This window comes from Oryx dammah, unplaced genomic scaffold (assembly GCF_014754425.2).
Source record: "Oryx dammah isolate SB20612 unplaced genomic scaffold, SCBI_Odam_1.1 HiC_scaffold_15, whole genome shotgun sequence".
NCBI classification, from domain to species: domain Eukaryota; kingdom Metazoa; phylum Chordata; class Mammalia; order Artiodactyla; family Bovidae; genus Oryx; species Oryx dammah.
Genome location: NW_024070199.1, coordinates 40,679,469 through 40,693,973, shown reverse-complemented (window position 1 = coordinate 40,693,973; position 14,505 = coordinate 40,679,469). Strand labels below are relative to the sequence as shown.

Here is a 14,505-nt window from a genome sequence, read left to right as displayed (position 1 = left end):
GAAACCACCAAGCCAGCACCAGCTCTCGCAGCACCCGTCTCCGCCTGGCCAGGCTGTGAGGCGGCTGCTCCACTTAAGTGACCACTGACCTCCAACTGGCTGCTCTTCCTGTGATTAACTGCCCACAGGGCTGTTCCTGCAGGTCGACGGGTCATCTTCCTCCTTCAGCAGATCGCTAGAAACCCAAGCAGGAAAGGGCAAACAAGCTGAGCAATGAGGGCTACCCCGAACCGGTGCTAATGACAATGGGTCAAATCAGTCGGGATGGAGAACTCACAACAACTGCAGGAGCTGAGCACAGCTCTCCGGAACACTTTCTGGGTAGGCAGTGGTGTGTGCACATTTATCTTTGGCATTTGGCATCTAGAAAGACAACTTACTTTTGTGATAGATAGCGCTATGACTACAAGTAATGAGAATGCTCCCACAAGGCACACACATCTGCCGTAGCGTATTAGTCAAGAAACCCTCAACTTACCCAAAGTTCCATTCTGAGGAGGAACATGTTACAAACGAGGCCAGCCCATCCTGTCAAGGCCCAACACGGTCTCTGAAGTACTATATTAACCGTATTTAACACCTAAACCCGGTGGCTCAGATGGTAAAGAATCCACCTGCAATGCAGACCTGGGTTCAGTCCCTGGGTTGGGAAGATCTCCTGGAGAAAGAATTCATACCCACTCCAGTATTCGTGCCTGGAGACTTCCATGGACAGAGTCTGGTGGGCTACAGTCCAAGGAGTCCGAAAGAGTCAGACACGAATGAGCAACTAACATGACCCTTAAACCAGAGTCCGGAATAGGAAAGTGAATTCAGCGTTCCAACACGGGACAGGAACGCATCTTTGCTCTCCAAGGAGCATGGGCAGTAGAGACTGGGGTTTCTTAACCTTCAAACTCTCAGTGAGGGCTTGACATAAGACGACTTGAACATCTGGGGTGGCTGGGCAGGAGGGAGGGTCTAAGGAAACAGAAATCCAGGTGGAGATGAAGAACAAGGCTGGAGGAAAGGAACAGAAGGGCTAATGAAGGAAGACCGAGCAGAACTTCCAGAGAGGGCGGGTAGAGGGGAGCCTGGGACAGTGCCTGACATAGCAGTGGCAAACACTTTTCACAACTGTCTTCCCTGCTTGCTAACTGAAGTCACAGACACCCCTCTCTTCTACCTCACTGGGCCCATCACTACCACTGCAGTCTCAACCAAGGCCAAGGGCAGAGGCTGTTGAATTCTGCTACATGCCGTGGCCATGGCCTGGGCTGGTGCCTTAGTTAGCATGCTGGATAAACAGAGGAGGGCTCATTTGTCAGGAGCTTGGTGGAGAAGACTGGAAAGCACAAGTTTCTCCGTGGGACCGAGCACAAGACAGCTGCTGACACCGGGCCTGGGTCTGCCTAGGAAGCCAAATCGTTTGTTTCCTGGCAGCAACAACGGTCCTACTTCAGGGTGCTCTAGCTATCTGTGTGCAGGACCCAGGAGCAGAGAGTACAGTAAATGAGGTGACAGTCATTTTCCACTGTTAAGTGCCTTCTTAAAAAGCATTTTAATAGTTAATTCATCTTTTCAGAGACAGAATCCAAGAAAGAGACTCTGTGCTAGTTCTAAGAGAAAGGAGTAGTCCAGAAAAGGCCAGTTCAGCCCTGGCCAAGGCGGCAGGCAGATGTGGGTCCAGAGGACGCTGCTGGAGGCGCTGAGCTTTCCGACGTCTATGGCGCGAACCTGGGAGCAAGGTCCTCTGGTGCAGATGGACTCCTGTGCTGGTGGAAGCCCTCAGGAACTAGAGCCATCAACCGACAGGTGGTGCTGGGGAGGAAGGGGGCCACTGCAGGGCGTTGTGAGATGCACTATTTATTACACAGACTGCAGACAAGAGGATGCTGGCTGTTCTGAAGGAGGCAAGCAGCCAAGTTTCTAGCTTTCCACCTCCAAATTCACTCAGAGAGGGCAGGGAAGAAAGGATGGCTGCAAAAGAGATATAGATCCTCCCCCAACAAATCCTGAAGGGCAGCTCTAACTGCCAGTCGGCATGCTGGCTTAAATAAAAACCTGAAGACTGAGTGCAACCCGGCCCCCCTCACCCCCTTGCTGGGATACCTCCGGTTAGAAGACTATGCCTGGCTGCAGGAGGACACTTCTCCCCAGCCTGTTGCTCTGTTTGGTCCATGCCACCACCAGGACAAGGACAAAGAACCCACAGGCATAAAGGGGGTTCTATCAAGAAAAGACGGAGGGCTAAAGTCAGGATCATCCAACACCATCCACTTAGAACAATTCCTGGCATATACTCAATGCTCATGACAGGCTAGCTACTATTACTGTAACTCCACATGCTTTCCTAACTTAGTCTGCAGGTTGCCAGAAAAAGACATGGCTTTTGGCTTTAACTTTTTACCCAATGCTTACCACAAATTCTCTATTTTCCAAAAAAAAAAGGAGATGGATCTTTTGAACTGGCCTAGGAGTGCTGGAGTTGAAGACCAAGTTCTGGTCATCTATTTGCACAGCTTGGACTTGGATGTGGCTTTCTGGCAGAGCCAGAAAGGGCTCCAGCAGCTCAACTGTTTTATCCCTTCCATAAAAGGCCACTCTACTTGCCCGGATCAAAAGCACTTGAAATGCACACACGTCCAACCCTAGGAAAACCCAGAGTGTACACCAGAGCTTTGAAATACACAATGTCAACAATCTTGCCAAGATTTTCCAGGTATATGGAACTGGAAATGTTACAAATTAACAGTCACAATGGGAAATGTGACTAGTATTTAAGAACCACACACACACACTCACAAGGTGTGGCTAGAGCCCCTGACTGTTATGTACCAAGAGCCCCGCCTCTTCCGTGGTGAGACACGGAAGGGCAGAGCAGTGGCAGTGGGGGTGAAAACCTAGCCACACGCCCAGCTCCTGAGCGGCGCTGGTCTGAAGACGCAGCAGCCTTCGGTAGCAGCCAGGCTCCTGCCGCCAGCTGTCCTCACACAACAGAACAAGATCACTGTTTGGGAAGATGGGGTTTTCAGGCTCAGGTTTTGTATCTTACAGTTGGCATGTGTCTGCCTCAGGGGCAGTTTCCTGACACAGCTGCATGTCCTGGGCCCCTGCAGACAGGATCTGAGACACAGGAGAAAGAGAAATGAGACACCAGAAGTAGGAATCCGGGGATGAGAAAGGCAAGACGGAGTGAAAAGGTCTGGCTCTCCTTTTCGCACTCCTGTGCCATGAGAGCTGACTTCTACCTGGTCCTTAGGAATCACAGGCACTCCTGGTTCCCGTTCCTGGAGGACCCAGGCTTTCTCCTGGCATCTCCACCTCTTGACCCTGACAGCTCTACCACGTCAAGTGACTGTGGTATCCAAAGCTGATGCTGGCTAGCCCATGAAGAGATAACCGAGGTCATGTGAGCTGGCCCGACATGTTCTGCTCCACTTGTTTATGGGCAAGAGGATTAAAATGACCTGTCGGGGAGGAAAGGGGGCAAACCTTGTGCACAGGGCAAGCACTGGGAACACAACACAGAGGCCTCCCGCCAAGAAATCTTTTGCTCAAATAAAAAGCATAAATCTCTTACCAAACAACAAACCCGCTCACTATGCCAAATACCAGTTATGACCCAGTGACCTTGAGACACTGCTCCATTTTCCCGAAGTTCTTCGTATAAAAGGTTTGGCTTTTGGGGCAGGGGGTTGGGAAGAGTCAGGGGGATTAGAGGAATGAGCAACAGATGACCCCATTAAGAGTCCCAAATTAATGTCCAAGCAAAGGCTTTCTGTCTAACCAAGATCTATGTAGCATGGGGCTTAAGTAAGGGGTTTCCAGGGTACTTTTGCATCAAGAAAGCACTCAGTTCTCAGATGCCTAAATCCCCAATCAGAAGTCAAACTATCAAAACAGAACTTCCTGCATGACCACTTCTTGCCCAAATCAAAGTTAGAATTGGGAGACCAGTAACTCCAGGGCACAGGGGCTCCGGCAGCAGGGTGTCAGGGCTGTCCTCTCCAACCAGGGTATTACCTTCACAACGACATTACTAGCCACCACACACAGGAAGGGGACAGCATCAGCCCCAGAGCCTGTGGCCCCGCTGCTCCCAGCCATCCGGGCTCTCCACAGGGTTACTGCAGAAACTGGCCCCTGGCTGGTGCTTGTCTACGAAGCTGCTTGTCACAGCCCTCTTAGCAGGGGGTGGCTACCATCTGCTCTCTGCCTTGGGCACTCAGGCCTCAGCAGCAAGAGGATGGTCTCTATTTGGGTGCTCTTCTGGCTGTCCGAAGAGGTGGGCAGACGGGAGCTAGGGGGGCACCCTTCTCTAGCCAGCCAGAGAGGGACACGAAACTCTTGCTGGCAACCTGGGCTCCCTCCCCCACCTCTTCCTCCTAGCAAAAGAGCAGTGACTCCTTCACTAACCTTTCACCCACGGTTTACCGAGGCCAGGGACATGGGCCCATCCTATGAGAAGTGAAGGTAGGAAATCCAGCTTAGGAGCTAAGAACACGGCTAAGGGAAGAAAGGGATATTGTGCTGCAAGGGATTCCAAGAATAAACTCTCCAAACCACCCACCTAGCTCTTCTGGAGAGCAGGGGTATTTAGAAGCACTTTCCATTTCCCCACATACGAGAAAGGGTGGCGGCCTTGGCAGACACACACCTGGTTGGGTCATCGTCTCCCCAAAGGAGCCCTCATCTCCCTAACACCAGAATGAGTCCACACCTGCCACCAAGGGCCAGTCTGAGACGGTAACATGCCCCAGAGTTCACACACTCACGCGTCCATTAATCTTCCTCCAGATTGCTGCTGTCATGCCACGCAGAGCGGTGAGGCGGGCTGAGTCCCACTCTGCGCCCCCGAGCCGGTCACTCCAGTTTGCTCGGTGTGTGGTGGGGGAGGCGGAGGGGAAGGAGGAGAAAGGGAGATTATGAGTCTCTATTTTCAAGCCCAGCCCCTAAAGCTGGGGAGGGAAGCAGCTGGGCTCCCGCTGCAGGAGCGCTCCAATCTCTGGGCACTACGGGGCCAGCCAGCTGCATAAGAGAACTCTGGGGAGCGAACACATCCGACACGCTGGGAAGAGGAGGGGAGACCAACCCGGGGAGAAGTGGGCTGGTCTCCTGCCAAGAACTCTGAATGGTACTCCTATCAGAACTAGAACATAACAGGAGGTAGGCAGGTTTATGGTCTCTGGGGAAAGGCAGGAGGGGAAACAGTAAAAGCCGGACTAGCATGGGAACGAAACTTGCTCCCTGGCAGGAGAGCAGACAGCCCGGCCACCATGTCAGCAAGTGAAACGCTGTCCCATTACACCTTCTGGAGGCAGACGGGGGCCACGCTAACCGTAGGTCGGCTTTCACACACTTTGCCGGCCGTGCCCTGAACTCTAGTTTGCAGCATGGTCACCTCCACGATCCTGAAAGTTAGGGCCCACCACGCAAGTGCCTGTGCCTGACTGCCAAGGACAGGAGGGCGGGGGGCCTCTCACGGGCCGGGCTGTAGCGGGCAGAGCCTCAGCCACAGAGGAGGGTCCCTCTCACGGACAGGAAACGCGCCTCCGTGGCGGGAGCAGAGCCCAAGGCTGCCACACGGCGGCGACAGAAACACCCGTCAGGAGGGGCAGGAGAAATGGCTGTCGGGTGCTTCCGCTTTCTCACCAGCCTCCAGCCTCGAGCCTCGGCCGCCACAGGTTGCCTCCGAAAAGCCTGCAGAGCCCCCTCCCCACCCAGTGGTGGCGACGACCCGTGAGTCACTCCCCCATGGGAAGAGGGAAATGGGGCCTGAGCCCTGAGCCTGAAGAAGCCCCAGTGTCCTGAGCCAGCCCGGCCCCCAGGCTGAAGCCTTGGACGGCCTGCCCTCCACCCACACCTGCGTGTAGAAACACCAGTCCCTCCTCAACTCTACAAGTGGGGGACATCAAAGTCATCACTGCAGGACACCAGCACCAGGAACCTCACTGTGTGGCTCCCTGGTCACAGCTCCCCTTAAGCACACACACATGAAGGACACACACACGTACACACAGGTAACAGGTGCACACACATGTACAACTGGTTTCCGGAGCCACCGTTTCCGACTTTGCCTTCCTCTGGCTGGCTCCCTTTCCCTGCCCGCAGCTCCAGCCCTGCCCTTGGCCCTTCTGGGAGTCTCACCCTGCGCTCCTGCCACCTGTCTTCTCTTGTCCTTCCAGACCTCCAGCCTCTGCCGCCCCCTCCTACTGCCTGGAACACTGCCTCTATCCTCCGCTCCCAGTCTCCTTCCTGGTCAGCCTTAGCTCAGACATCGCATCCTCCGGGAAGTTTTCCCTGCCCTCACAGGGTCCTGGCCCGTCACTCCGGGCGTCCTGAGGACAGCAGCCTTCTTGCACTGGGACTTGGCTCCTGAGAAACGGCCGGCCTCCTTCACAACTCCAGGTAGCTGTCTTGTTCACCACTGTGCAAGACTGCGGCTGCTGCTGCTAAGTCGCCTCAGTCATGTCCGACTGTGTGCGACCCCATAGACAGCAGCCCGCCAGGCTCCCCTGTCCCTGAGATTTTCCAGGCAAGGACACTGGAGCGGGTTGCCGTTTCCTTCTCCAATGCATGAAAGTGAAAAGTGAAAGTGAAGTCGCTCAGTCGTGCCCGACTCTTAGCAACCCAATGGACTGCAGCCCACCAGGCTCCTCCGTCCATGGGAGTTTCCAGGCAAGAGTACTGGAGTGGGGTGCCATCACCTTCTCCGGTGCGAGACTGGGAGGGACCTAAGGGAAGTTCCAGGGCTTCAGCCAAGCCCGTGTCCTCAGTGCCCAGCACCTCACATTCTTTCAAGAAATGCTCTTCTAATTCATGAGAGAAAGCCAAGGGCAGGGTCTTCCTGCCTTTTTCAGAGTGACTCTTTACCAGACAACTCTTCGCACATCTCTGCTCCACGTGACTGCTTCAACCTAGGCCAGGGCTGGAGAGCTGGCGCCCGTGGCTTTCAATCCATTCTCCAGGGCCTTCTGGTGCCTCTACAGACGCAGTCTCTGGCAGGATTTCAGAGCTCGTGGCCAGTGTGTGTGTGGAGCTGGGGCCGACTGCCCTTCCACCTGTCCTTTCCCAGCCTCCCCTCTGCTCTGAGGGCTGCAGGGAGACCCTGCACAGGCCTGCTGAGCAAGAGGACTGCTTCTGCAGTGAAGCAATGGGGGTACAGCTCCAAGTCCCCAAGACAGAGCGAGTCTAGATCCAGCACCACCCAAACAGGTTGTATCGCTGGAGCCAGGCGTTCACCCTCCTGGGACCTGTTTCCCCACTTGCCCAAGAAGGGGCTGGCGGTGAGCTCAGAGGGTCTGTCATCGGTGGACGTGAGGGCTCTCAGTGTCTCTGTGCTCACAAGCCTTCCAGCAGGAAGTGGGCACGGTCTGCACATTCTGAAGACCACATCCTGACCCTGTCTTAACATTGCATCAACCTGCCTAAAAGCCTGGGTCCGTAACCCTCACCTAACATGCCTTGGACACCAAGCTCGCACACTGGAAAACCTCTTCCTCCCAGGGCTGAGAAAATTCAAGTTAAGCTAGGTGACAACTCTGGACTTAGAAACACTACAACCCTGAACTCAGTGTGCCAGAATCCTCTTCCTCGCGAGACTTCACTTACCCACAATTTACCAGCTCCTCACCACTCCCAGCCTCTCCACACACCACAAATGTGGCCACAGTGACCCACAGTCCTCCCAGGAGGCCCAAGGGCCCTGCAGCCTCAGCCTCAGCAGCTCTGAGTAGGCGAGCCCCTGGCAGGGCAGCTGGCACACCCAGGGCCCAGCACCTGCCCCCCGCCCCTCTCAGCACAACTCCCTAGCAGCCCGGCTCTGTGGAGGGCTCCTGGCGGGGAGCTGCCTGCTTGCCCACCTGCCCGCCATGGTATCCCACCCATGAGGAGAAACCCATTTGGCAAAGCCAGCAAGCAGCAGTTTCACCCTCCCTGCCCAGTGTGGGGGGAGGGGAGGCGGGTCCAAGCAGACTAGTCCAACAGGTCCTTTTCCCACCACCCTACACAGCTGGTCTCCTCTGCACTGCTTCAAAACCAGGAGCCGCAAACGTCAGCACTCTCACACCCTGAGTCACCAAGATGAAGGAATCAAGAAGAAAATAGAAAATGGCCATCTCATTCTTGCCCTATCTTCAAGAGTCCGAGAAACACAGTCCCTGACTTCACAGGTCTCGGTCAGTTCCGAAAGGTAACTATCTCCCCTAAGACGCTCACAAAAAGGTGCCGAGGTGCTGTGAAGCCAGTTCTTCAGTGCCATGCTCCCGAGCGGCTCTCCCACTAAAGCTAACTCCACAGTCTTCTGATGTAGACCCCACGGCCTCTCCAACCCTGGACTAAACTCCCAACAGTGTCCCTCTGTTCACCCATCGCAAAAGCGGGGAAGATGAGGCCAATTTATAACCAGAGACAACAACGCAGCCAGAGATGCTGTGTGTCCGGGGCAAGAAGACAACTCAGCAAAGCTGGAAGGGCTCTCTCGGCTCCACTCCCTACTTCAGGAAGCCACACAGGCCTCACTCAGTGCACGCCCTCCCTGTGGTCTCCTCTCTGGGTTCTTAAGATAATCCAGTGATAGGGGAAAACATCCTCCTTAGCCTCTCATCCTGAAAAAGTTGTTCTTTTTCGTCATTATTGAACCTGTTAAGGTGAACCTATTAAGACCTGTGACTTACATGGTCAAAAACTGAATAGGCAGATGTCTGATTCACAAATCAATACAGACACACTCTCCCAAGGGTGGTAGTAAGTGAAGAATACTACCCATGTTGTAATTTTTCTTTTTTATTTCACAAGTAATTCATTCAGAGGCGATCACATGCAAAGCACTCTAACAGACTCTAGGGAAGAAAGGGATGCGGAGAAGGATAAAATATGGCCCAGCCTTCAATAAAGCTGCCCATCTAATAGGAGAGGGAAGCACAGATCACACTGCCTAGCACAGGACCAAATCCAGGAACCAGAGTCACAGTCTGCCTGTGCCCTCCAGCTTACCAGAAGCTTCTTGTTGTTTAATCACCAAGTTGTGTCCAACTCCTTGCAACCATGTGGACTGTAGCCCTCCAGGCTCCTCTGTCCCTGGGATTTTCCAGGCAAAAATACTGGAGTGGGTGGCCATTTCCTTCTCCAGGGGATCTTCCCTGACCCAGGGATCGAACCCGGGTCTCCCGCACTGCAGGCAGATGCTTTCCCACTGAGCCACCAGGGAAGCCCCCTCCGGTAGCAAGAACACAGAGCAATTTCAGTCAGGACTTTGTTATTTTTCAGAGAGATTTAGAGATCCCCAGGTCCTGCTTCTAGCTAGGACCATGAGTTCTGGCAGGATCTATCTAAACCCTGAGACGCCAATGAATGGGGAGGCCTGCCCACAGAGTGGGCTGTGATGAGAGCCGTGAGATGCTGATTAAGAGGAAATCAACTTGGGGAGACGCACTGAACAGTCAGTCATTCAGTCTTCCTTGTCTCATCCCCATCTAGAAACCAGAGACAGGCCCAGTATACAAGCAAAGATGATACAGGACAGGCTTAAGCACAAAGTCAAAAAAGTTGTGCGGGTCTAAGGTCATGCAAATCAAGTCAAAAAAATGCCCCTGGCATTAGAACAGAATAGGGTGCTCTTGGTGAAAGTGTGGAAGGACTTCCTAAAGCTCTGTATCCAGAGCCCCAAATCTCAGTGCCAGCTGTGACTGCGGAGACCCGTTAACATATTTATCCTTTTCTCTCCCAATCATCAGTTGTCGAGCCTGGTCTCCCTCATCAATTCATTCATTCAGTGCGATAGCCTGCTGAATACTCATATCAGTTTTTAAATTGTATTCTTAATCAGCAGGCTACCAGCAACATCAGAATTCTTCTGGAAGGTTCTAAGAAGGCATGAATACTCACTCCTCAAAGTACTTAGAAATTCCCTGGACAAACAGAAGAGTCTATATCGTCTTAAAAATGAAACAACCAAAAAACAAAGTTAATTCAGGGCCTGGGAATAAAGATTAAAGCCCCAGTCCTTCTCTGTTGGGAGAAAAATAATTCTGAAGCTAGTTCTTTTTTTGTTTGTTTTGTTAAACTGAAGTTGAGAGGAGGGAGGTGGGAAGGGGGTTCAGGATCGGGGGGGACACGTGGGCACCTCTGGCTGATTCATGTTGGTGTTTGGCAAAAACCACCACAATATTGTAATTATCCTCCAATTAAAATAAATTAAAAAAGAAAAAAACCCTGAAGTTTAGTTGACTTACAATATTTCAGGTGTACAGGAAAGTGATTCAGTTAAATGTTTGTGTGTACACAAACGTGCAGATTCTTTTTCATATTCTTCTCTGTGATAGGTTATTGCAAGACACGGAATACAGCTATATTGTTCCCTCTGCCACACAGTAGGTCCTTTTTGTTTATATATTTTATATATAGTTCTACCTTAAAAATGATAAAGCTAGTGAGACTTGGTCCACATCACTCAAAAGAAAATCATTTCCCGAAATTAAAAAAAATAAGTAAATAGGTGAAGGAGAATGGGGATTGGCTTGCTGAAAATCTTCCCTACAGCTGAGAGCAGATTAGCCACATGAGATTCTTTTGGGATGGTTTACTATGCAGAATTTTGGAACAGAAAGCATTCCAAATGTGAAACTGGGAGCTCAGCACCTAAACATTTATTAATGAGAAAAATTCTCACACCACAATCATAATGAAGGTTTAACATCAATCTCTGACATTCTGTCATTAAGGGATCGGTTTTAACTGTAGATTTGGCAGCTTGCCCTATTGGCTGTTTCACAAGCAGATTCTGAGGTTTCAAGAAAGGCAGAGGGTTTGCTTTTAAACACCATCTTAAAAAATATATTTCAGAACAGGGTTCAACCACTCCAAGACAGAAGGAGGGAATGAAAACTGAACCAAATAAGGATTCTGATGGTACCAAACACAGAGGGAGCACACCAGAGGTGCAGGAGAGGAAAAGACATTGTTTGCCAGCAGCAGCAACACGCCGAGAAAAGTCAGTTCAGCACTTCTTATGACCAAGTTAAAAAATAAGGATGGCACCAAAGACACGAGGCTGATAAAAGGAAATCTTCATCTCTTCAAAACACGCTTACCTGACTCAAATCTATTTTATTTAAAAACAAAACCACCCTGATGAGATGGATGAAACTGGAGCCGATTATACAGAGTGAAGTGAGCCAGAAAGAAAAACACCAATACAGTATACTAACACATATATATGGAATTTAGGAAGATGGCAATGATGACCCTGTATGCAGGACAGCAAAAGAGACACAGATGTGTATAGCGGACTTTTGGACTCAGAGGGAGAGGGAGAGGGTGTGATGATTTGGGAGAATGGCATTGAAACATGTATAATAACATGTAAGAATCGAAAAAAAAAAAAATAGCACGTAAGGGAAAGACCATAAAAAAAAAAAAAAAAAAAAAAAACCACCCAACAGTTCCACACCAACGCCAACGACGGTCATCTAATCAATTAGCAGCCACACCTCTCTGCCCAGCGTGGTGCGGTAATTAACGGAGAGACTCTTCTCCCTGGGAATACAAGTGCAGAAGGGCAGAGCCCCTAAGGACCTAACCCATTATGACAGCCTTTTCATTAGCGAGAGAACACCGCCATGCGCTCTCCAAGGAAGCAGTGGCCCGCATCACTACAGAACACCTGTGTGTGAACAGCAGCCACCTCTGAGGACAGATAAAAACGTGCTGGCGGCGGGAAGAGGGGAGGGGGAGAGCCACTCAAAAATTTAACAGGGCGCGCTTCTTACCATAATTCACATGGACCGTGGTTTCTTCCTGTAACAAAAGGATGGATTCTAAAATAACGTAGAAACGGCACATAACCATGATCTTAGAAAAGTGAAACAGGTTTGAACACAAATACAATCACACAGCTGAACTCCTTCTACTAGGGGCAGCAAGAGGGGCGCAAGTGGGGAAGTGTGATGCTTGAATCAAAGGCAGCAGTCCACCCCTTTACCCTTGCCCCATGCTGGGATCTTAAAAAATCAGCTCAAAATTTCAGAATTTAGTTAATAAAATCAAAACCTTTAACAGGATAAAAGAAAAGGCACTATCATACCAGGAGTGACATGCAAGTAAATTACACCACAAACTTACAAACTCAAGTTAACTGAAATCCCAGAGATTCACTCTCACTGAGAAACAGCTCCTAAAATCTAGGAGGACCACAGGCAGAGTTTCAGGAGACAGGAGTGATCCAAAGACTGCCAAAGGCAAACAGGAAGTAGCGGCATATTACACAAGCAATGGGATAAAGAGACACAGCAGGATGGCCAGAGTTCAGCTCCCAGGATTGAATTGGCAATCCCAAACACACACGGGTCCTGGCACTACCAGCTACAGCGCTCCGTGACCTTGGCAGTCAAGGCCAAACGCAAGCAGCTCTGGGCCTCTGCGTGTGAAACTGGTACATAATGGCATGTAAAAAGAAAAGATTAGTTTCGTAAGGATAAAACATAGTTAAGGTCCACAAACAAAAGTTTTCTTGGGGGGGTGGGGGCAGCGGGAGTGAGGTGCTACCAAGCAGAACAGGCAAATCTAAGAATCCAAACTGTCCTAGGCTACTTACTTGCTGGTTACCAATTTAAGGTCTTAAGACTCCAGTTTTTCTAGAGGTTCTTGGAATTCTAGAAGATGAGAAGAGATGAACAGGAAAATCGGAAGCCAGGATTAAATAGTAAGGTTAAAAAAAAGTTTCCCATAAGCTGTTAAGACAAGGGAGCTAAACCCAGAGAGCTGCATCTCTACACCATGCCATCTTTACAACAGGCCTCAGAGGGCAGAGAGACCACGCAGGACTCTGAAGCCAGTGGGGGAGGCGTGCTCTGCCCCACACCGACTGGGAGCTAGTCCTGAGGTATCTATCTTCCACTCCTGGACACAACTGAAGCCAGAGCCAAAGTGCTCTTCATGGTCAGGAAAGTCTTGTTCTAACACCAACAAACACTCTGGGCTACATAAGTCTGTTACCTTAAACAGAGTTACTCAACATTTCTGGGCCTCTGTTTCCTCATCTGCAAAGTGGGGAAAATAATAAGATCTACTATCTTACAAAGATTAAATGAGTTAATGAATGTAAAACAGCTAGTTAAACAAGTGTCTGGGACAAAGTGCTCAATAAATGCTGGCTGTTATGATATGGCAGCTAAAGACACTAGCCTCAGAGCAAACAGCACCTCGTGGGAATGGGTGGGGGCACTGTCTACTCTTCAAGAGTCAGTCTATTGCCTTTAAGAGTTTCCCAACCACTTGGAACAGACTCATGTACTTAGAGGGCCATCTAGGAGGCACCGTCACTGAGTCACTGCCTTAGCTAACAGAGTGAACAAATCTCCTTTGAAAGCAAAAGTCTGTCTTCCATACAGACCAGGGGCCGAAGAGAGAGAAAAAAGCACATCAAGTTCACTTTGGGAATTGAAGTGAAAGCCACATGTGTATCCGAAAAGAAACATGCTTTGTGTAAAAAGCAGAGGATTATAGGACTTGCTGAGTGATAGGAAACAGAGCTATAATCCCACAAGTCTATATGTAGACACAAATTGATATAAGGTAATCACTTGATTAAACTTTTTTAATGATTCTGATGAGAAGTGATCCTGAGCAAATGAGATGAGTGTAAGCAGATTTGCTTAAAGCTGATCGAAGTGACTATTAGAGGAGGCCCAAAGGTCTACTATTAGTGGTACTAAGAGAAGCTTTTAAAAGTGAGAGGTGCTTCGTTGAGAGAATGAATACAAACAAAAGAACAAGGTGGAAAACAATAAAGTAGTTTAGAAATATATTTACTCCAACTGTAACTCTTAAAGATTCATCAAGCAAAGATAAAAGTCCACACGCTGTTACATACATAAATCCGCTTAGCCTCTTCCAAGAGAAAGCAAAGCACTTTCATGAAAGTGGGGTTTGGCAGGCAAGGTTCACTAAGAAACAGGGCCAACAAAGAGTTAAGCTACGAAGAAAAAGGAACCGAGTGTGGAGGCTCTGCAGCCACCCTGAGAACAGACTGTTGGGTGTTCTGGCCCTAGTGGGTGCCTGGAGCCGACCAGCCTTCAGCTACTATGGGTACCAAGGTTTTTCAAGGATAGAGGCTATGCAAGCTTTGCAGTTTCCAAATTTGGAATTGACCAATAGCCAATATATAAGCTTAAAAAAAACACAAACTACTGTCATAATGAGTAAGCCAAATTATTTTTTTAATGGAAAAAAAAAAAAAGGAAAATGCCCCTATTAGGCAGAGGAAATGAGCCAAACTTGGTTAAAGTCTAGCTTCCTTAGCTAGATACACTGCAAACCAAGGCAGCAAGTGCCTTCCTGCATTTCAGCCAGGACTCTGGGAATTGCAAAACAAAGGCTCATTATGAGGTCATCGGCAGTAACCAGCCAATCAAGGACAGGGATGGTCAACTCCCTCCTTGTCTACAACAGCAATTCTCACACTCCTGGAAAACCCTTCATGCTCTTATTACTAAGGGCCTCAAATAGCTTTTGTTGATGCGGATT

The 14,505-nt window shown here is 50.0% G+C and overlaps 1 protein-coding gene across 22 annotated transcripts in view; it reads right to left on the bottom strand.

Annotated features, from left to right (window-relative positions):
- MARK2 (microtubule affinity regulating kinase 2) overlaps positions 1-14,505 on the bottom strand; it is a 57,899-nt gene that overhangs the window by 26,048 nt on the left and 17,346 nt on the right. The window contains exon 2 of one of the 22 annotated variants that reach the window (XM_040256123.1): positions 12,575-12,632. The exons of 19 other annotated variants lie outside the window; for them this stretch is intronic. Coding sequence is in view for 1 of the 3 variants with exons in the window: in XM_040256113.1 (XP_040112047.1) it covers positions 4,758-4,793 (36 nt within the window). In the remaining 2 variants the exon portion in view is untranslated. Of the gene's footprint in view, positions 1-4,757; positions 5,419-12,102; positions 12,259-12,574; positions 12,633-14,505 lie in introns of those variants that run through there. 2 more of the 22 variants (XM_040256121.1, XM_040256113.1) reach the window with 2 other exon arrangements.